Genomic DNA, 22593 nt, shown 5'->3' on the forward strand with positions numbered 1-22593 from the left:
AAAGGACCCAAAAGTGGAAGTCTCACTTGTGAGTGGGAGCACAGAGGCCAGCTGATTATCTATTTCTTTGAGTATATGTTGAGACAAGATTGTGTCAATACATTAAAAAGAAACTAAGGAGTTTAAAAGCACATTTTCTAAGTTTCAGTATGGGATGATGAGAAAGTTCTGGATGTGGCATAATGGTCATGGTTGCAAAACAATATGAATGTGTTTAATGTCATTGAACTACACAATTAAAAACAGTTAAAATGGTGAATTTTACATTATGCACATTTTATAACAATAAAAACTTTTAAAAGGTGCATTTTCTATTGTTAAACACTACTGGATAGTACTTAATAACTATATAGTTATTAAAGAGTATTAACCATCAGACTATGACAGCTCTGTGTGTAAGACAACTCCAGCTGTTACAGCTGTGGAACCTAGAGCACATCATTTAACTAAGCCTCAGTGTCCTTATCTGTAACACAGGAATAATACAAAACTTACCTACCTGAGGCTGCTGTGTACTTGAAATGAAATATATGTAGGACCTTAGGAGAGTTCGTGGCACACAGAAAGGGCTCAATACATTTTGGCTCTTATTATCTTCTTAGGCTTTTGTAGCAATTTAATTCTTTTATATTTTGTACAATGTGAACTAAAAACAAGGCTCTAGCACAAAAAGGTGGGTTGTTCATTTCTCCCTAGTCCTTAAATGTCACATAGAGCTATACAGCAACTTCCTATAAAATGCACTCCATGTTACAGTCAAGGGATAATATGAGCCCAAGTGTTGACCTCTAACCAGTGGTTAATAAACCTTAAAAGTCTCTCATCTTAAGGAACAATTTCAGAGAAGCCATGAGAAGTTGAAATAATTAATAGGTTAATATATATATTTGTATTTTTATCAAGTATAACATGGTCATACAAAAGTATTTACTGCAAATAGAATTCACACATACAAAACGAGGCATTTTATTTTTTTTGTCCCTTTTATATCCTATGACAAAACCCAGAAAATAACAGAACTGCACTAGTTCTAAAATCTGGGAATTTTATAAATGAAATATATCCAATCATCTACACCTTCTCTCAAATTCCAAACAATTAGGCTTATTGAGCTATACTCTTAGTATCAACTTAAATAAATCTTTGCACGATTCAAATGAAACATACATTGTCAATGGTTAAAAGTCCAGGTAGAAAAAGTACATAAAATTATTCATAAGTGAAAACATTTCATACAAAAGGAATGGTTAAAAAAAAAACCAGCCAGACAATATCAATAGGAAATGCATTGAATTTTAAAACATTTTTTGGACCATTAGGCAAAATACCAAAAGGTTCAGAACTGTTGAAGAGCAAAAGTTTATGTAGTATAAAGCCAAGAGATAAAAAACTATTAAATGTATTAAGCAATATAAAGCCAAATAAGACATAACTGAACTATGTAATTTAGGAAGAAGTTTAAGTGCATTTTCTTTGTACAATTCAACTACCAAATGTAAAATCTGACAAGTAATTAAAATGTAATTAAATGCAGATTTGCAAAACTTTTAGCCACTGAAGGTCACATACATACCATAAGAGCACAAATGGTCAAAGATGCACTATAAAATTGTGTGGAAAAATGTAATCATACCAAACAAAGATCTTTCAGGGACTTGCATTCAGAAACATTCCTTTTATAAATAAGCATGTAGTTTCACTTAAAAAAAACATAAAGCTGATTTTCTCCAATTGCACCTATTAGTTGAGAATTATATATTAGGAATGCATTTAAATGGACCGTTTCATGGGAAAAATCAACCGAACTTTAAAAAATATGAGTCCATCTATTTATTCACAACTTCAAAAATACAGATAATTCCAGTGAGGCACAGACGGGGCCCTATCAAAACATTCTACCTTTCAATATAACCGACACAGGAAAACATAATGCAAAAGTAAAATCCAGAATTTGGCAATCGTATACAGAAGGGGCCCTGTCAAAATTTCTTTCACAAAACAAACACAATACCAGAAAACAAAACAACAAAAAAAGAAAAGCTGGGTTTTGATAACCCTACACAAACTGTGGGATCTCATCTTCAAGGTCTTCAAATTGCTGCATGCGTTTTAGCCTTGGTCTCTGACACACTGGGTGCACGTCAGGCGAGTCATGTTCCTCAGAGCTCTCTTTGGACTTACCAACCCGCTGCCCTCGAGCAGCTGGGGCATCTTCTGAGTCTGGAACTGACTTCAGCGCATGCCCCTGGGGCACAGGAGCTGTGCTGGGAGGCACTGTTTCGCAGGCTGCCACGGGTTTGCCCTCATCCCCTCTCACAGCAGCAGCGGCAGCTCGTGGCTTATAAAAAGTTGTCCAGTGCTGGGGCTGCAGGGTTCTGGGTGCTCGCACAAGGGCAGGAGGGCATGAGTCAGAGCACCGCCTCTCTGACACTTGTCCTGTTGACCCGACTGGTTCTGCGTATGGCTTACTAGGCTGGGTGGCCCTGACTGGGTGGTCCCCGCCGATTCCGATGCTCGCTGTTAGGCCTCCTTCCTGGAGCGCATGGGGCACAGTTACTGCAGTCTTTGCAGTTAGGTCATTCTGTTCATACTGTTTCTCCCTAGATTTTTGTAGAGTTTGCTGGTCAAAGCCATAAAATTTGGAACAAACAATAGTAGGGGTGTCTTTTCTATTAATTCCTTCAAAGGCAGGATTCTTATAAAACTTGTCTGAACTTCTATTTCCCATAATTCGGCCATTCCTCTCATTTGGAAGGCTCGCGAGAAGCAGAAGCCTATCCACAGGCAAACTCACAGGTCTAGTCTTGGTCCTAGGAGTGTACCTCTCAACACTGCTTGCTTCCCTGTCGCATTTCAGAGAAGGAGGTTTGCCTGTTCTACAAACATCTTCCATTTTTTGTGATGCTGATTCAAGCTCTTTGTCTGCAAGCAAATGTACTTTGTTATCTGAAAAAGGAAAAGATTTATTTAAAATTCAAACTTCATGGAACACAGTTCCATGAAAAAAGACCGCCTGAATGGAGTTACAGATGAACACCCTCCCAAAACAAGGGTCTTACATATTTTTCCAAGTTATTCTCAGTTGTCTATGTAGGGAAGTTACTCATAAAGTATTAAAGATATTAAAGATGCACTGTAAGAATTATTTATTTAAGTTAATATAATAAACAATTACTAAATCCATTGAAAGTTAGTTAAAAAAAACAACAACACTATCTGAAGTGACTTTTTTTTATGTGCTGTGCCTGAACAAGTATTTGCTGGCTGAAAGGGCTGTCACAATTTTGCAGATATTGGTAAGTTTACCTCAGAAAAGTTGCACCAATTCACACACCAACCAAATTAAGGTGTCCCCTGTATCCCAACGCTTTGGCCAACTCACTTCATCTGCTTTTCAGATTATACTCAAATCACAGTGAGAGCATATCACATGGAACACCTAAGATGCCCTTATCTGATCAACTAATAATGCACTATAACATTCATCCTGTCCAATTAAGGTTGAATAGTTTTAAGTAAAAGGCCGTCCTCCCAGAGTGTTTACTCCCACGCTGACTTCCTTCTCTTTCCTATCAAGTCTGGACCCATGGCCCATGTTTTCTCAAACTAGAACCCTCAGCTCCTCCAAACCCTGTACCTTTTCATAGCATCTCCTCTAAAATAGTCCCATTTTTGGACAATTCCAGCCCTCTGCTCACACTCCTGTCTTGGGCAGCATTTGCAGACAGGAGCCCTTCAGAACCGCTTGGCAGTGGTCACCTCACTGAGCTGCTGCCCTCTCTCCCCGGGGCTGCCAGGGCAATGTTCTCTGGCTTTCCCAGGTCATTCCCCACACTGATGGACCACTCTAAGGGACCCAACTCATTGTGCTCAGGCTGTAGGCACCCACCAAAGTATATTTTTAAAGTTTGGAGGGAAAAACTTAGAGCCTAATGGATATGACAGCAGAACTCTGAAGCCCAGTTTCTGGGTTTAGCTTAGCTCTACCACTTTTGCACTGGGCGAGGCAATCTCACTGTCCCTAAGATTCTTCATTTGTCAAAAAACAACCATAATAATCTATGACAATGTGTACCTAAATCCTCTGATAACAAAAAGTGCTTAGAATTATCTGGCATACATAAAGCACTCAAAAAAATGACAACATTATTAAATATTCTAAATTGGAAGCTCTAGATCATATGAAAGTGAAATAAGAACAACACAGGTTCACAGACTGACCAAACAATTTATTAGGACCTTTAGCATTATTTAACCTCTCTCAGATTATCAGGCTATGAGTTGAATGGGGCTAATACTACCTATTTTATAGTGTAGAACTGTTATGAAGATCAAATCAGATAAATGGAATCAAACAATAAGCACAGAGTAGGCAGGAACTTAATGAATGTTAGCTCCCTTACTTTTCAGACCCTGACAGGCTATGATCACTGATATTTGATTATACATTCAATTTTACATATATGACTACATTTTTAAAAACTGGAATTAAGCTCTAATGATGTATAGAATTATAGTAATAAATGGAAGCCCTTCCACTAGCTTGACAGCTACCAGTCACTGCAGCTAAAGTTATCATACAGTGAATAAAATACAACTGCAGACAAGGAAGTAAAAACTCATGTGTGTGGGGCTTAATGTGTTAAGGGTAGGTGATAGGTAAATGCATTTGAAAAAAATTTAGGAGTTTTAGGAGTCTACATTTTTTTAATTTTAGGAGTCTATATGACTCCTTATGAGCAGTTATGTCAATACAATGATCTACAGTAAAAGAAGATTGTTATTATGCTGCTCAGCACATTTCTTCCTTAACTAAATGATAGCAAAAATGAAAACAAAAAACATTTTCCAAAAAAGCACAAAAACACCTATGATCTCCACTGGGCTCCAAGCACAAAAAGATTATTGTAAAGAGAAACATTCATTTAAATGCAAGACAGCTTTTTTACTGCCTAGCAAAGATTTGTTTACTAATGAAACTTCTTTCTGACTTCTCTATACCGTTTGCCTTAGCTTTTAATCATGGTTTGTTGGCACAGTTTTAAGCTGGCACATGTATTTTACATAGTCACTCACCAATGAGACATGCATCACATTTTTCCGATGTGTTTTGCTTTTGTTCCGATTCCTCAAATGATGTAGCTGGTTCAAAAACTTTGCTTTCCCTATCTGCAGTATGCATATCCTGTTAATGGAAGAGAATTTTTAAACTTAAAGAAGCAAAACATGCTTCAAAATAGATTTTTTTATTAATGTATTTTTAATTTATTAAAAGAAATATTATAAAGTTCAAAACACGATTCTATAAACGTCAAAACTCACTCCCTTTGAAGAGAAAAACAGTGACTTCATGGAATGTTCTGGGTCTCTTTCTTCTGGCGATAACAGAAGTTTCGGAAGACAGCCTTGATCAACCTGAGGTGCAATACCACCTGTACTATACACAACTACATCTTGTGGCTGTAAGGACCCATCGAAGATCTTCTGTGAGTAAGTAATGAGGAACTCGACCAACCGCGCTTGATGTGAATATTCAGTAAGAGAGGAGATGGTGACAGGAGCAGTTGTGGGCCTTGGCCTAATGAGACTTGGTCCAAATATCACCCCCAAGTTTTTGGAGTTCATTTTGTTTTCCTCTGCATGATCTACAACTCTGTAAAGTAGAACACATAACGCTGTATGAGATTTGCTTATCAGATTTCCCTGACGGTAGTATACTATGGGTTGGGAAGGGTGGAGGAAAAATGGGCTGCAGAAGTCGGGGAAAAATGGGCTGCGGAAGTCTAGGAAAAGGATATATTTATTTGATTAAATATTGGCCACACACTAAATTGGGTTCCATAGTATTAGGGAAAGATTTAAATAAGTAGAAGGAACAACTACAGTTTGACCAGCAGAAATAAAAAAAATACTCCTAAAAGCTGCTTCCATCTTAGTGTACATATATATATATATATATATATATATATACACGCACTATATATATATATATGACATCCTTCCAGGCCTTATGCTGTAAACTTAAACATTGTTGATTTCTCTCTCATTGCCCAGAGAGTCTCCTGCCTAAGATCTCTCTGCTTTATTGTCACTCCAGGGCTCTTTCCTTTCTTCAAGCTCTCATCACTTTTTATTTGTATGACTATATGAGGACATCTGAACTGCAGCAGGAGTCCCTTCCAACCCATTCTCATACTGCTGCCAAAAAGAGCTAACAGGAAAAAGCATGTCAAATTCCTGGCTCAAAATTCTTTAGTGGATATAGAAGGAAGATAGTCAACTCGTCTGCCAGCTAGGTATGACTTTCATCAGGCCTCTTAACTAGCTCACTTTCTGCTACTGCTGCTTGCTATATCCTGACCATACAAATTATTTATACTTCCCAAATGCAAAATGATCTCATGTCTCTGTGTGTGTTATGATCTTCTACATACTCTTTGTCACCAAACCACCATTCAGTCTTCAATTCTGGCTCAGGGCTACCCTCTCTGATTCACAAGCCTCCTTTCCTGCATCTTCTGCATGTGTGTGCGGCTCTGGAAGAAGAATGATGCTGCCCTGCACTTGTCTGCAGCTCAGCCCCTCAAGCTGATAAGCACAGCAGAGGACAGACACTTCCACGTTCATCCTCATCTCCCCAGCCATAGCCAAGCACAAAGGAGGAGTCTGAGGGAAAGATGCTGGCTGCATAAAGATATATTCAATATCTCTCTTACCCTAACACATATTAGAAATGAAATGTTCACTTTAAAAATAACATCACAACAATGTGAATGTACTTAATGCTACTGAACTGTACAGTCAAAAATAGTTAAGATGGTAAATTTATGTTATGTGTATTTTACCACAATTAAAACAAAACAAAACAAATCAATTATCTATCCACTAATGGGTGATCGTTATTTGTCTCATACAAAGTTCTTACCGCTTAAGATGTACTATGAGGTAATGAAGACTGTTAAAATTTGATGCGGGCAATTGTCTTAGAAGGTCCTTGCTTTTTAGAAGAATTCGGTTTATTTCTATACACGTACTTGGCCATTTTTTGTCCTCAGGGTTATCCTTTTTTGTCTCTTGTTCTTCATTTACATGTTGGATCTCTTTTGCAAGGTCTATAAATTCTTTGTACAATCGGAATAAAATGAATGGCTCTGGAAGCTAAAGAAATTAAAATTATATTAGGAATATCATTGTGTTCATTTCCTTCTTGTTACTAATTTACTGAATAGTTACTGAGTGGTCTAGCAGGCAGATGAACAAGACTTAGGGTCAATCCATGTTTAAAATGTACGTGTGTGTTACAGACAGGATCTACAAAAGTGAATCTGAGTTTATCACCATAAATTATATCTTATTAAAAATGAGTTAACTGATAATCAATAAAACTCTAAACCTAAAGCTACATGATGGGATTTTAAAGCTCTGATACATACCCTGTATCAATTACTTTCATGATGCCCCTTATTAATAAGCATGATCTTCAACTATTTTATTCAAACAAAACCAGGATAGTGCACAAACTAAGTCAAATTAATTAGAAAAGGCTTATATTCTGAATTTTATTGGTATGGGAGAGACAGAATAAAAAGACAGGGACCTTGTATTTTACTTGGATCAGACTGAAGATTAGCATGATAACATGGCTTACAAGAAAGAAATTGTCAACATTTTATCTAATTTTTAAATACAACTTAAATTGCCATAAGTAGGTTAAATGAAAAAGTTCCTATCTCAAACTATCAAAGGGCATGGCAACTTGATCTGTTTACCACATTACTGATTTCAATGTTTTCACTGCTCAGTGATGGAAAATATAATGTATCTCTGGCTATCTGATGCCCTATACTACCTGTGTATACTACAGGCACTGATTTCTCTAGTATCCCTGCTAGTCCCAGATAGGGTAGGCCTTGAGATCAATTTCTACCTCTACCACTCTGGGGGATCTAATGGTCACTTAACCTCTCAGAGCTCCAGCTTTCCCACACAGTATTTGAGTAAAATGAAGGCTACTTTCTAATACAGTAAGAATTGAGCATAACCCTTCCCACACTAAAGTCTTGGTCCCACAGTATTCCTGAGACAGAATGAAAGCTCATAGTATTAGACTCCATTTAATTCCTCTCTCTGGCTCAAAGAGATGAAGGATGATTCATTGTGAGATTAACAGTCATTCAAAGGTACTCTGTCTCCATTTCTCAGTTGAGAATCTCATTCTCAGTTGAGGATGATTAAAAAGATATCAACAATTTCCTGGGATAATAACATCTTTGTATTTAATTTCTTTCCCTCTAAAATCCCAGTGAAATACAGTTAAGCCCACAGGACTGGGAGAATAAGAATGGAGAAAAAAGCAACATTTCACAAGCTGTGAACATTTCACAAGATGAACAAGTGCTGACTTAGCAGTCCTGAGAAAGAAGAAATTCCAAACTGAGAACCAGTGTGATTTACAGGATCCTAAGGAAACTGAGACACTGTGAGCACTCGGTCCTTGGATCCTGGGGGAGGGTGAGCTACCTAAGAAGTATTAGAGCTCTAGATCCTTGTCTCCACTCTATGCTCCTGAGCAACTCTTCCCCAGAAGTCTGGGGATTTCTTCCCTGGGCAGTATAAAAGAGGGATGCTGGATGGGTAATGCCAAGCACAAGAAACAGGTGGGTATTTATCTAAAAGTAGTAATTCAGCAGCTGTGTGCTCAATGCAGAGATCCTGGAGCCTTCTTATCCAACTTGGCTCTCAGAGTTCTGGCGCCACACCTGTAGGCAGGGAAGGACTCTTCTCTGGGGTATCAGACCAGCCTAAAAGTAGAGACCTAGAGATACAGATATCAGCTGTTTCCCAAACAGCCCTCTTAGATCACATTACAGTAAAGATCAAAGTCTTTAAAGTTTCATGTATTCAAGAGTTTCCAAAGAGATTTTAATTCTCAACTCTTTCATTTTAAGCAGCCATGGAAGGCAGAAATCAAAATATGTAGGAAACAACAACTGAAGGTCTGAAATTATGCTGTCAAAATAGTGGCCACTAGCCACGTGTGGTTGCTGAGCACAACAAATGTGGCTGTTCCAAACTGACATGTGTTCTAAATGAAAAATACACACCAGACTTCAAAGACTCAAGCTAAAGTAAAATTTCACTATAGATGTTCAGATTTATTCAACACATTAAATGAAATATTAAAATTAATTTCACCTGTTTGTTTCTATGTGCCTACTAGATAAATTAACATTATATATAGGGGTCACATTATATTTCTATTGGACAGGGCTAGAGGCTAAGGAGAAAATAGAGTCCTTTTTTTAAAAGAAGCTATGACCATTATAGGTAAGTAAGATACTGTATTCATTAAAAAAGAATGAAGGTTGTGAAAGGAACAGAGAACCAGAGTCTCTAGAAATTAAAACATGATCTCAGAAATGAAACAGTTTACAGTAGGGGTAGAAAGTAAAGCTGAGAAAATCTCTAGAATATGTTTAAGAAACAAAAACAAAAAAAGAAATGAATTAAAGAGAAAAGGTAAGGGAATCAAAGAACCAGTTGAAGTTGCCAAGTAGCCAAAAATAAGTTCCAGAAAGAAAACACAGAGAAAATAGAGAGGAGGAAATGAGCAATAAAGTTCCAAGAAAGAAAGGACATGTAATCAGAATGACAGAGCTTGTGGAGTGCCTGAAATGGGGGAGGAAAATACACCCACAGCAAGGCAAACAATGAGAAATTTTAGAGTAATAGAGAGAAAAAGAAGAACCTACAGGCTTTCAGAGAGAAACAACAGACCACATACAAAGAATCAGAAATGAGAGGAGTAAAGAGTTCAGGCTGCCAAGAGAATTAAAAAAATACCTTCAAAATTCTGAAGAAAAATAATTTCCAGCCTAGAATACTATAACCTTCCACTATATACATTCTTCCATTCCCATTTAAGAAAGTAGAATAAAGACATTTATAGGTAAATAAGGATTCAAATATTTACTCTTACTCTACCTTCCTCAAGGATGGGCATGGCCAAAACAGGAGAATAAAGCAAAAACACAAAGACATGACACAGAAGACAAGTGCCCCCATATAAAAGAGAACACAAGGAACAGAGATCCTAGGATGCCAGCTATTCACCATACTACAAAGGACCCAGGCAAAGAAGAGAACTCTAGATGGATGTGTCGAGGACAATCATCACAATGATCACTACACTTAATATGACTGTCTCATCAATTTCACCTGAGGACAGAATGCAGTGGGGCTTGGCCAAATCTTTTTTATATTTGGCTCATCATGACAATGTGCTGATTGTTCTTACAACCCCACAATGAGCTGCTCCCTGAAACCACTAAGGCCACTGATGTCACTCCACAGAAGTGTCTTCTTTGTACCTACTTCTGCAAACTACAGGTACGATAGCACAGAAAGAAAATAGAGTAGCCCACTTCCCCATCCCATTCCTGCTGAATTTCCAGTACCTGGCTCATAGGACAGCCCTGTCTGATGCCCTCAATATGGTGGACTTCATTCCAAAGATGCATTCATGACCTTGCCTATGACCTCCCCCAATAGCTAATCTAAAATATCAATGAAGGTAATGCCAGACAGTGACCCAGACACTATTCTCTTTACTGAATCCTTCAATAATACTGTGAATAATGGCCTTTCTTTATACAAGTAGATTCATGCTTTCTGCTCAGTTTTTAAAACTTAATGATTCATTGTTTGGGAATACATTATTTAGGAGGGTATTAACATGGTTATAAAATCCATTGGGATGGAGTTGTATGCTACAAATGGAAAGGGGTACACAGGGGTCTTCTATAAATAAGATATAGCAGTGTTGTATTTCTTCAAGCTAGGTGATGGGAAATGAGTGTTTTTATTATTATTGATCTTTAAACTATATATGTATCTTATATACTCTTTGATGTGTACATTAATAATTAGAAAGATATTAATATGGTCTATGTCAATGAAAATATGCATACAGCAAATGTTAGCATATCATATTTTTGCTCTTTTCTATTTACTGTAAGTTTCAAGGATAAAAACTTTACCTGTCGAAGGTATAGTTTCAAGACATCACAGATGTCATGTGAACTAAATTCTGAAATGTCTACCAAGTGCATTCCATTTTCCAAAGCTTGACACAGTTTTTCAGTTTTTATTTTGTTTCCACATACACGATAAATTCCCTTGAGAAGAAAATGAAAATTTTTGCAAAATTCTGGTTTAGTACAAATGGCTAAATACTGATATCTAAACATATTTGATATGTCTACTTTGATTTGTATTGATATTTTAGAAAAAAGCTAGAGTCAAATGAGAATATTTTCTAAATAAGTATGAACAAATTCAGTTACTTACTAAAAATTAGAACAATGTTTTTTTTAAAGTCTCCTTATCACTAGAACAAATCACACTGGCATTTATGTTTAAAAATGTATAATTTAGAGTTACCATGTACCTGTAGACACAAGGCTCTATTTTCAATCTCTGAGGCACATATTTTGAGTATAAAAGGGATGCCATCTGGTTCCTTTTTTGCAACTTGTGTGAATTCTGCTCCAAATAAGTGTATTTTCCCCAGAAGTTTCTGATGACCACAAATAATGACTAAATTTTCCAAACACTTTCGATGACAAACGAGGAGACACTATAAGAAATTGATAGTTTAAAAATTGTTAATTCACTTAAAACTATTCACAGCTGGGCAAACTATAGGTAGAGTGATAACATAACAAAAATGAGGTTAAAAGGTATGACTTGTAATGTTTGAAATATTTTAAATAGCAATATAAAATACAAAATTATACATTACTGTGGTTTAATTCATTAAAAATATATTTGTAAGAGTTCCTAATCAGTAAAATTAAAAACAAAAAAGTACAAAACAAAAAGTGTGAAGGGGCTAATATAATTCCAGAAAGATCATCTTACCTCTTCACATTCAACACCTTGGAATACTACAATGCCTTCACAATCCCTACATTTCGTGGGGGATCTTAATTTGCGAAACTTGTGAGTGAGTGCTGCCTTTGACATCAATGTTTTCTTAAATGTTCCAAGGGAATTGGGTCCTTGCAATAGAAAAAGATTAGTATATAAGAATTCTAAGATGACAGAAAAGTTACACCACATGGTACTATATTTTGAAAAATATTTAGACTTTGCAACCCTCCATGTATTACAGAAAGCTATTATTTTGAGTCTGTAAAATCAAAATAAGCATGCAATTTACAGATCTCTTACAAGGCACAAATATATCAAATACTTTACTATCCATAAAAATCACCACCAAATCAATAAGATGATTCTAAAATAGCATGGCATAATGTTTTCACAATCAGCAAATTTAAACTGTTATTTATATACCTTTTATAGAGCAGGGAAGGGTGTTACATAGGTGGCATGTAAGTCTTAGACAATGCCCCTAATAAGAGCTTCAAAAAAAACTAGCTGTATGAGGCTAGTGTGTCAGCATTATTTGCATTAAAGATAAAGCTATTATTAATCATCATAAACATATAGATAATACTAGCTAGTTATATATTTTATTTTTTATTTAATTTATTTTTATTATATAATAGTCTACCTAAGGTTAGATGTTCCATATGATTTTGGAAAATGATACCAAAACAGGTATCTGGAGGTCTCAATTGTACAAAACTAATTTATATGAGTCTAATTCAAGTTATTAAGATAACCAACATCTCTTATTTATCATTCAATAAGGAGATACTCATTTAATTTTCCTGCCTAGCTTCTTGCACTATTTCTTTTGAAGAGACTTTCAGAATTTCTTATGTGTTGCACCCTTTTAATAGTTAAGTCACTGTATTAGGTTTATGAAAGATCAAACTAGCCATTTAGCACTATGCTCATACATTTCAGATCTAGTAGTTTTTCTGCTTAGTCTTACATTTTTATTTGTAATATTTGATAAATACATTGTCAACCCATACTTGTACATAATTGTTGGGACATATTTAGGTCATTATAATGCCTCTGTTTAATATACAGCAAAGTAATTCTTTAAATTATACTTTTTCCCTAATATTATGCAGTGCTATTGATTCAACTGGCTTAGTGGAAACTTGATTCAGGTGAATGCAATACCAGCTTCTGAAGGGGAAGGTGGCTCTCTTTCATCCAGATCATCTGCAGAAGACATGGTTCCACTGGACGGAGTTCGCGGGAGTTTTCGATGAAAATCTCCTAAAATAAAATTGTGGATACAATTACCTGAAGATTCACTGTAGAGTTTAAGAAACAAGTAACGACAACATTTTTTGAATAACACAGTCATACTATTTTGTTAGCTACAATGTAAAATTTTGCCTCTATTCTCAGACTTTGGACACAGGGATTTCTGATACTTATTCTTGGAAACAAATAGAACTGAAACAAATCTGAGTTTTTCAAATAAATTTGTAACTGAGGATCATATATTCCAATGAGACCTTACTGGCAATTTCTGATAATAGGTATTAGAAAGTGTAAGCTCTTTAAGAACAGGGAGTATTTTCTATTTATGTTTTTTATCTAATATCTGACAGAGTGACAGGCATAATGGTAGAGTTGTCATTAAATGCTTGATGAATTAAGTTGTAGAGAAATGTATATAATGTAACCTAGAGCTTTCTAAAATACATAAAAATCCATGAAGACAGCAATACAATAGTAACATCACACTTATGTTACCTGTGAGACAGGGCACTAGAAACCAAGAGCAAGGATCCCTGGCAGGGAGCTGAGAGCACAGGATGCATGCTACGTCAGCAAAGGTCACTGCCCCATGTATCAGAGCATGTGGAAGCAGCCCAGCTAGGTACTGCGGTTTTCTGCTCCCTGCTGAAATTACAAACAGGGCTATATGTCTAAGTGGAAGAATTAACTCAACTTAAGACCTTAACAGTCTCAGGTTAAGAGAAAGAGCTTTATAAATTATTTAAGCCAAGATCCTCTCTCCCAAAAAGATTTTCTTTCAAAATATGCTTAAAAGATGGTCATCTGATTTTTTCTTTTATCCCCAATGACTAAGAAAGAAGGTCACATGATCCATTTTAGAATTATTCTAATTGTAAATGGCGTCCTTATATTATTGAACAGAATTCTACCTCCATACATATCTCAGTCTTTGGCCATATTTCTCCCGAAAGGGGCAACTAGCAGTCTACCTTTAATCCCTTTTCACTGCCATTATTATATCACTTCCACAGTTGTCATATCTCCAAATATCCTCTTTTCTAGGCTAGCATCCCCAGGTCTTCACCCATTTATATTTGATCAGTTTCCAAATTTTTGTCTTTATCAGATGAAGTCTTACAGGATTCCAAATAATTTAGGGTTTGCTCTACATTGGGTATTAATTTCTCAGACACGTTTTTTCAAAGCTTATCACAAATATTCAGTTCAATATTAAAGCTCACATCTCCAGGATGTCCCTTTAGAAGAGCTGGTTTTAAAGGAAGAAATGAAGAAAACCTAAAAACTCCAGTGCTGCATGGAAGTTATTTCTAACTTCATATTTAAGAGATTTATTTACATGAATAAAATTTCTATAGTATGTAGGACACTTAAAAAAAAAAGCCACAGACTTTGAGATAGGTTAAACCCTATAATGTATCTTCCACAGTGCCAAGATCCTATCCTAGGAGAAAGGAATGTAGCCAGGAAAAACAGGACTGGAGCAGTCTTTGGTAGAAGAATGAAGGAGAAATTATGTCAAAGTAAGAACCGCATGGGTTTGAAGTAAGAATCTCACATGCTCAAGTATGACCTTTTCCTGCTAGCTGTATTACCTATGGCAAGTTATCTTCTTCAAAACAACTAAGGGAGAATTCAGAACATGTATTCTGCCTCACTAAGGAGCAGGAGATTATCTTTATCAAAGCACTTTGAAGTACATTTATAAAAAAATGAGTAAGTAATTACAAGCCCAAGAATTATTGTTTACTGTATTGTTTATCATAGCAATTAACCGCAAGACAATTCAAAAGATAGATAATGACAGTTAATATTCACAGGATAGAATACTATACAGCATATAGTATAAAATAAAGACAAGCTACTCATATCAACATATATCTCAATAAAGAAAAGATGCATGAAAGAAGTCACAAAATAATAATAAAATTCCATCTGTATAACATTCCAATGAGGGCAAAGCTCAACTAGATATGGTACTAAAACATTTAAAATAGGGAATGATTAATTAAGTTTCTGGTGATGATGTGTTCTGGTGGGCGATAGGGCAAAGTTATCAAGGAGGTGTACACAGGGACCTTGTAATATACTGGTAATGTTTTATTTTTTAGACTGGGTGGTGAATATATGAAGATTTGTTTTATTATTTTTCTTTAAAATGTAAATATATATGTACATGCTCCTCTCTATGACAGAGTTCTCATTACTAAAATATTAATACCTCATATTAAAAATAAGGTAGTTAAAAAATCCCCAAAAGGAGTATTTTAATCTTTCATTGAATTCATATAGCTAGACTTTAATAGTTATGTACCTGGACTTATAGATTCAGAATCCAGAGATCTAGACTCACTGCTTCCTCCAGTGCTCTCAGAGTCACTAAACATCCCAAATGTCCATGACCTTATAAAAGAAGGACCTTTAAGAAAAGAATATTTAAAGTCAAACTTGGCTACAGATGGATTTCTTGAGTCAAAATACTGCATTATGAACAAATGAGATAAGTCAAATTTCCTTATCAGTGATCAGTAATTAACTTTTAGACAGGCACAGTGCTTAAATTGTGAACAAGGACTGCCTGATGAAGCTACAATTCAAGACCTGATTTTTAATTGTAGAGCTGCATCTCATCTAATAATCAACATAATTAACAACTTGCGATCTTTCATAAATTAGTACACTCTTAAAAGTGAAAGACTACCTGTTATATCGGCACTGTTAGAGCATCGATCCTCTTCAATCTTATTAGAACTTTCAGGAAGGCGCAAAACATCCTCTAAAGAGTCGGTAGGTCCATATCCAGAATTATGGGAACTGTCTGTTATTTGCTTATTTACATTCCTAAGAAAAATCCAAGTAAAATGCATCATTCGTAAGAATGGCTGATAATAAGCCTATTTTTTTCTACTTTCAGAAAAATCTTTTAATTTAATGAACAAAGTAATTAAATTAACTAAACATTAAGAACAAACCATGTTATATATGGTTCAACTTCTTAAAGGAGATGTGAATAAAACTTATTAATCATTTGTACTTATTACAACTGAAACACAGAAAAGAGTAGCAAAAATGTGGTCAATAACTTATGTCATGGTTAAATTTTCTAGTATAATAAGCTCATGGAAAATTTAGGTAGCTAAATTTGTGGATATGCTACATGAATATCACCATGATTTGCCATTCTCAAAGGATTTCTAAACCTCAAAGAACTGAGGTCTGTGAAAACTTTACACTTAACTGAGTTATATCTTAATATAAAAAAATTCAGACCCAGAAAGTTTTTAAGTCAATTCTGTCAATGTTAGAAAAGATACCACCTTGTACCAGATAAGAGCTAGGCAATAAAAGTTTTAACTCTTGAAATAATTTCACCTATACATTAAGTCTCACCCATCCACTTTTTCTTCTTCAGTTGAATTTGTGGCCTTGACAAACTCACTGTACTTTTGGCCTGGGTCATAGAGTTTGGCGCTATCACAGAGAGACTGTAAATTGTTTGCGAGGGAGGCAGCCTGTAGGTGTTGCATCTGGAAGAGGTTAACTGTTACCTATGGTCACAGAGAGAGACAAAAGGCAGAATAACTCATGCTCTACATAATGCTATATAAATATACATTTATTTAAAGTCACAGCACCAAGGAAAAGACCATACAGTGAAATGTACAGCATTGAATATCACTGTGAACACACCATGTTGGCCTGACTTTGTGCAAGGTCTAGATCAAAAAGAAAAAAAGTTTTAACCCAACACCTAGGAGTGATCATTTCCAGCAAAACTGGCTTTAAGCTGAAAAGTTCAAAATTACACTCCCATGTCCCTACAGGTTCACAATTTTAGGAGATGGATGTGTTTTTGAGGATCACCAGGTCTGTACTCTGATGGGCTGACCACAATTGCTTAAACTCTTAAGTGAAAATTGTGGGGGGAAAAATTCCAATCAGAGCGATATTGTTTTGACTTTCACTTTCCCAATCCTACAAAAATAAATGCTTTATATTTATGATGTTTCCTACAGTACTCAGTTTTTTATGATTAGACATTATCTTGAATCTATTCAAAATACAATACTCCACTGAGCTTCTACAAATGCCTAAATACACTACCACCACTACCACTTACAGTAACAATAGCAGCTGATGAGTAAGTACAATATGTCAGATCCATTCTGAGAGCTTTACATGCATTAACTGATGTTCACAAAACATAGGCTTTGGTATATTATGGCAAATAAACAGGTGAGATCCCAGTCCTCAGCAGTGTTTATGTTCTCCTGAGAGTGGTGTGAGAGAAAGAGAACAAATTAAGTAAGATAATTTCTGATACTGAAAACTGTCATGAATACTACCTAAGATTGTCAAGTTTTGGAATATGATCAAGTATTTTGTGTTTGTGGAAGGATATTTTTGATATGGCAGGTTAGTGAAGGCCTCTCTGAAAAAGTAACATCTGAACCAACACCTGATATAAGAAAGAGTCAATGCAAAGTTTCAGGAAAAAGGCCAACTCAGACAAAAGGAAGAGGTCAAGCAAAGATCCATGGGCAAAAGTGAGTGGGAAAGAGCTCACCATGCTCAAGAGACAGATGAAAGGTTCATATAGCTGAAGCATATTGAAAGAGGTGGAGCTTTGGTTTGAGATAAAGCCAGAAAGCAACCATCTAAACCATGGTAAGGAGTTTGTATTTAAGTTCAGTGTGATGCCAGTGGAGGGTTTTAAACAGTGTTAAGAGCTATAATATGATATACTTTTTAAAATGCACTCTGGCTCCTGTGTGAGGAATATGAATAAATGCCAAATTTCAACTGGATTAATGTTGCTTCACAGATTGTCATGTTTCCTCTTCATCTCTCTGGATATACCTGATGACATACTGAACTTGTGATTAGCCTCTAAGACCTTTCCAAGATAATTAGGAATTCCGAGAGGATAACTAAGACTCAGCACAAACAGTGTTTGAAAGTACTTACTTAAACTTGCTTTTAGGGAGCAAAGGAAATGCAAACTGTGGATGTAAAGTTTAAGTCTGGGAAGTACCTATAATCAGGGAATTCTCCAGTTAATGGTAAGATGAACTTACTGTCTTGGTCCTAAATGCAACTGTACATTTCTAATACTTTTTAATAAACTTTATGAATTTAGCTAAAAACAACAATTTTGAAAGCCAAATAAATAAACTGGCATAATCAACTCATCTGCTGAATGTTTGTCTTTGGCTATTAATAATAAAAGACTTAGAAAACACTATAGAACAGTATCCCAGTCTTAAAATATCTTTTCCCTAAATTATTCAGCCTTGGCCCTCAACTAACAGAAATGTGAGTAAGACCCCCATTAGGTAGATACAAAAGGACTTGCTGGGCATCTAAATGGGATGGCTCACAGGTACCTCAAAAATCATCTTATAGATCTTTTTGTCCCATAATCTTCTCCCTAAGTCAAAGACTTGGCCCTTTTCTTCTAGATCTTTACTGTGTAGCAGCATCTTAGGTGCTCTGTAAAGGGGAAATGACCAAATAAATAGTAATAGAAAGTGTTATTAGTCTAGGTCATACTGTAATTTTGTATGTTTTCTGGTATTGCTCACTCAAGCACACAGGACTTCCAACTCCATGCCCAGCTTTCATCACCTACATCTAATTTTTAGTTATTTCATGGGCACATAAATCAGTACAAATTCTTCTGACAAGCTGTTGAAATTGAATTTCCCATAATTTCAAATCAACGGTAAAAGCTTCTCTCATATAAATTTGCATAATCAAAATATTAATTTTGCTCAATATTTATTTTCTATTCTTTAATTCTTTAAAAGATTTCTTGAATGCTTTATAAAACAAAACAAAAAAATCTTGCTTTACTTTTTCCCATTCTTCAAAAGTCCATTGATTTGATGAGGTCTTTAGTTACTGACTTGGCTATTTCTCCTTCCTTTCACTTAGTAATGTAATTATGATTTACTTCCCATTCCATTCAATACTTCATAATTCAAGACAATTTTAAATATTCAGGAGTAATCATTGATGCCCATGATGTAACTTACAATGCTATTGGAACATGAATCTGGTATGTGTATCTCCCTTAAGACAGTAGTATCTTTATGTCTCTTCTTTATATTTATCTAGTATCTATATATCTCTAAATAAAAACAATTTATTTTATTTTCTCTGCAATTTCATATGCAATGATATGCCCTACAGTGAAAATAAAAATTTTTAAAAAACAATTTGAGAGATGGTATTGGACAATAAGTCATCCCAAATTCCAAATTCTACTTTTGATGGAGGAGAAGAAAAAGAAATCTGAGAAACTCATCGTTCTTACCTAGAAAATAACACTTATATTTAAGAACAATGTTGGATTTGGTATTTGCTTGGATCTGTATGTGAATATGCCATGCAGAACCAATAAAACCGATTAAATGGTTCACAAACTCTAGCTAATAGGGAATTTTACTGACAAATATATATACAGAATCTCACTATAAGCTGTCTCTCTATACATTACATGTGATAGTGACTCTCATGAGTTTGGGGTTTTGTTCAAGTTTGGGGAATTTTAATCTCAAAATCTAATTCATACACTGATAGGGATTGCTCTTAATTTTTCAAATGTATTAATTCTTCCTAAATTTCTTGAGAGCAGGTGTCTGTCTTAAATTTCTTTTACATAAATAACAGGCATTAATAAACATATAAGTTATATATAAAATTAGGTAACCTCTTGCTTATATCACATCAAATTAAAGAAAATCATAATTTTACATTTTGGTTCACCAAATAGCACTGCTTTTTAAAGGGGATGTAGACAAAACAAGATTGTAGCCTGTAAGATAACTTAAAACCGTGTTATACAAAAAATAATCAGATTTTGGGGTGTTTAATCCGGAAAAAACATCAATAAAGAAGATAATAATTATATTTAAGTATTTAAAGACTTACTTTGTGGAAGAGGGATTATATCAAGTACAGTATGACTTGAAAGATCCAAAAGAAAACAGGTTTTTTTTTTTAGTTCAGTACAAACATTAAATTTGTTCAAACTTAGACTGAATTCAACAAGATAGCATAATACTTAACAGCATAGGCTCTGAAGTCATTCAACCAGGATCAACCCTAGCTTTACAAATTACATTACGGGTGACCCCGATGAAGTTATTTATAACTACTCTAAACAAGTGCTTCAAAAAAAACATATTTTGCAAAGAAACCACAGAGTAATCATGTTCAAAATGTAGATTCTGATTCTACAAGTCTACATTCCTCATAGACTCCTAATATAATGAGAATATATTGTATTTGGGTTCAAAGAGCATATTTTGAGAAGAAAGTCTGTAGTTTCCTGATCAGTAAGATAGAGGTAAGAACAATTATATTTACCTAATAGAATTTTGTGAGAATTAAATGAGTTAATGCAGGCAAATAACTTAGTATACAGGCAGGCACTCAGTCTTAGCTATCATCAGCTATTATTTGAGGTGAAAAGGACTTGTGAAAAGTAAATGGTGGGTTCAAATGACTTATAAGGTAATCTCAAATCCTTGGATATTATAATTCTTTTAAATCATTTTACTAAGACTCTGTAAGCTAATCAGATGTTTATCTTAATGTGGGCAAATGAATGAGATACAATTTTAAATACTCAGAAACATTTTAAGAAGGATTTTTGATTCAGATGAAATAAACTAATTCCCCCTGTCTCCTACTGAATTCACCTAAATACTCTGGAAAGAATGCATCAAAGTCCTATCTTAAGACTCTGAAAAGTAAATGATAGCTAGTAAATTATGGTCATACAAATAAAGGTATGACAAATCTAGTGGTAAGCTTGTTTTTTGTTTTGTTTTGTTTTGGTACTGTGTTTCCCAGCCAGTACTCTGCATCCACTCAAAAACATATGACTGAAAGAGTGGAGGAAGCCTTCTAGTTTCTTTTGTATATTTGTATTCTCTCCTGCCCAGCACCCAAGGAAATCCCAAGCCCTAATATGCATTCTGTGGCAGTGATAGCAGATGAAAAGGCATCTAACATTCTGAAGGGAATTTTTCTCTATGACCAGATGAACTATGGTCTGTAGAATATGAGGCTTGAAATATGTTGTTTTTTTCCTTATTTATCCTTCCCCTACTTGGCCCTTGACAGTAGCAGAAGCAATCAACTACAATTTTCCAGCTAGAAGACCTAAAAAGGAGTCCTTAGATAAAATGCTTGCTGAAAGGTTTAAAAATCAACATTCAATATACATTCTGAATAAGACCTAGAGTTACATAAGGTAATATCGAAAATGTCCAGGTCAAAATTACTTGTTACATGAAGAACCAGGAAAATCTCCACAATTCATAAGAGAAGACAATAAAAGACACCAACATTGAGATGACTCAGCTATCTGGACTATCTATCAGATAAGAGTTTAAAGCAGCTTTACAACAATTTCAAGAAGGACAATCTTGAAACATGGAAAGACTTAAGCAAAGAAATAGAAGATACAAAAAAGAAACAAAAGGAAATTTTGGTATTGAAAAATATAATAACCAAAATATTTATTGGATTGACTGTATAGGAAAATGGAGATAACAAAAGAAAGAGTCAGTTAACCTAAGACAGATCAATAGAACAATATAAACAAACAAGATAAAAGATACTGGTAAAAAAAAACAAAGACCCTCCAGACCTGTGGGATAATAACAAAAGATGTAACATTTGAGTCACTGGAGTCTTAGAAGAGAGAGTGCTACAAAAAATATTTGAAGAAACAATACCTGAAAACTTCCCAAATATTTCAAGTCAAACATGCAGATTCAAGAAGTTCAGGCATTCCAAAACAGGATAAATGCAACAAAACTTACATCCAGATATATTTTAATAAAAATCCTGAAAACAAAGAAATCTTGCAAGCAACTAAAGAAAGAGAACATACTCCACATAGGAAAACAATGATTCAAATGGCTATGGATTTCTCATTAGAAACTATGGAGGCCAGAAGCAGTGGGACAACATATTTAAAGTGTTGAAAGAAAAAAATGAATTCTATATCCAGTGAAAATGTCCTTCAAGAGTGAAGATGAATAAAGATATTCTCATATGAAAGACAACCAAGAGAATTCATAGCCAGCAGACCTACTATAAAATAAATGGAAAAGGAAGTTCTTTAGAGTAAAAGGAGAAATGATAGCAGGGGGAAGATGGAGCCTCAAGAATGAAAGAATAATAACAGAAATGGTAAACATCTGGGTAAATATAAAAGCCCAGTTCTCTTTATTTCTCTAAAATGTGTGACTTTTTAAAGAAAAAATTACAAGATTGGTGATGTTTTCAATGTGCATAGATGTAATATACATATGTCAACTACAGCCCAAAGCAGGTACAGGTACAAGTGGTGTAGTTTCTACATTTCACTTGAAACACTTA

General features: G+C 35.0%; 1 protein-coding gene across 2 annotated transcripts in view; it reads right to left on the reverse strand.

The window, feature by feature from the left end:
* Positions 1–878: 878 nt before the first annotated feature.
* The window catches only part of ARHGAP29 (Rho GTPase activating protein 29), an 83038-nt gene continuing 61323 nt past the window's right edge, over positions 879–22593 (reverse strand). For both annotated transcript variants that reach the window (XM_036906506.2, XM_036906507.2), the window contains exons 13-23: positions 16582–16739; positions 15893–16032; positions 15506–15610; positions 13102–13200; positions 11923–12062; positions 11450–11638; positions 11040–11177; positions 6926–7158; positions 5323–5653; positions 5077–5185; positions 879–2946 (exon numbers count right to left, since the gene is read on the reverse strand). In XM_036906506.2, coding sequence (XP_036762401.2) covers positions 2057–2946; positions 5077–5185; positions 5323–5653; positions 6926–7158; positions 11040–11177; positions 11450–11638; positions 11923–12062; positions 13102–13200; positions 15506–15610; positions 15893–16032; positions 16582–16739 — 2532 coding nt within the window. In that variant the 3' untranslated portion in view covers positions 879–2056. The remainder of the gene's footprint in view (positions 2947–5076; positions 5186–5322; positions 5654–6925; positions 7159–11039; positions 11178–11449; positions 11639–11922; positions 12063–13101; positions 13201–15505; positions 15611–15892; positions 16033–16581; positions 16740–22593) is intronic.

This window comes from Manis pentadactyla, chromosome 4, assembly GCF_030020395.1.
Source record: "Manis pentadactyla isolate mManPen7 chromosome 4, mManPen7.hap1, whole genome shotgun sequence".
Classification (NCBI taxonomy): Eukaryota; Metazoa; Chordata; class Mammalia; order Pholidota; family Manidae; genus Manis; species Manis pentadactyla.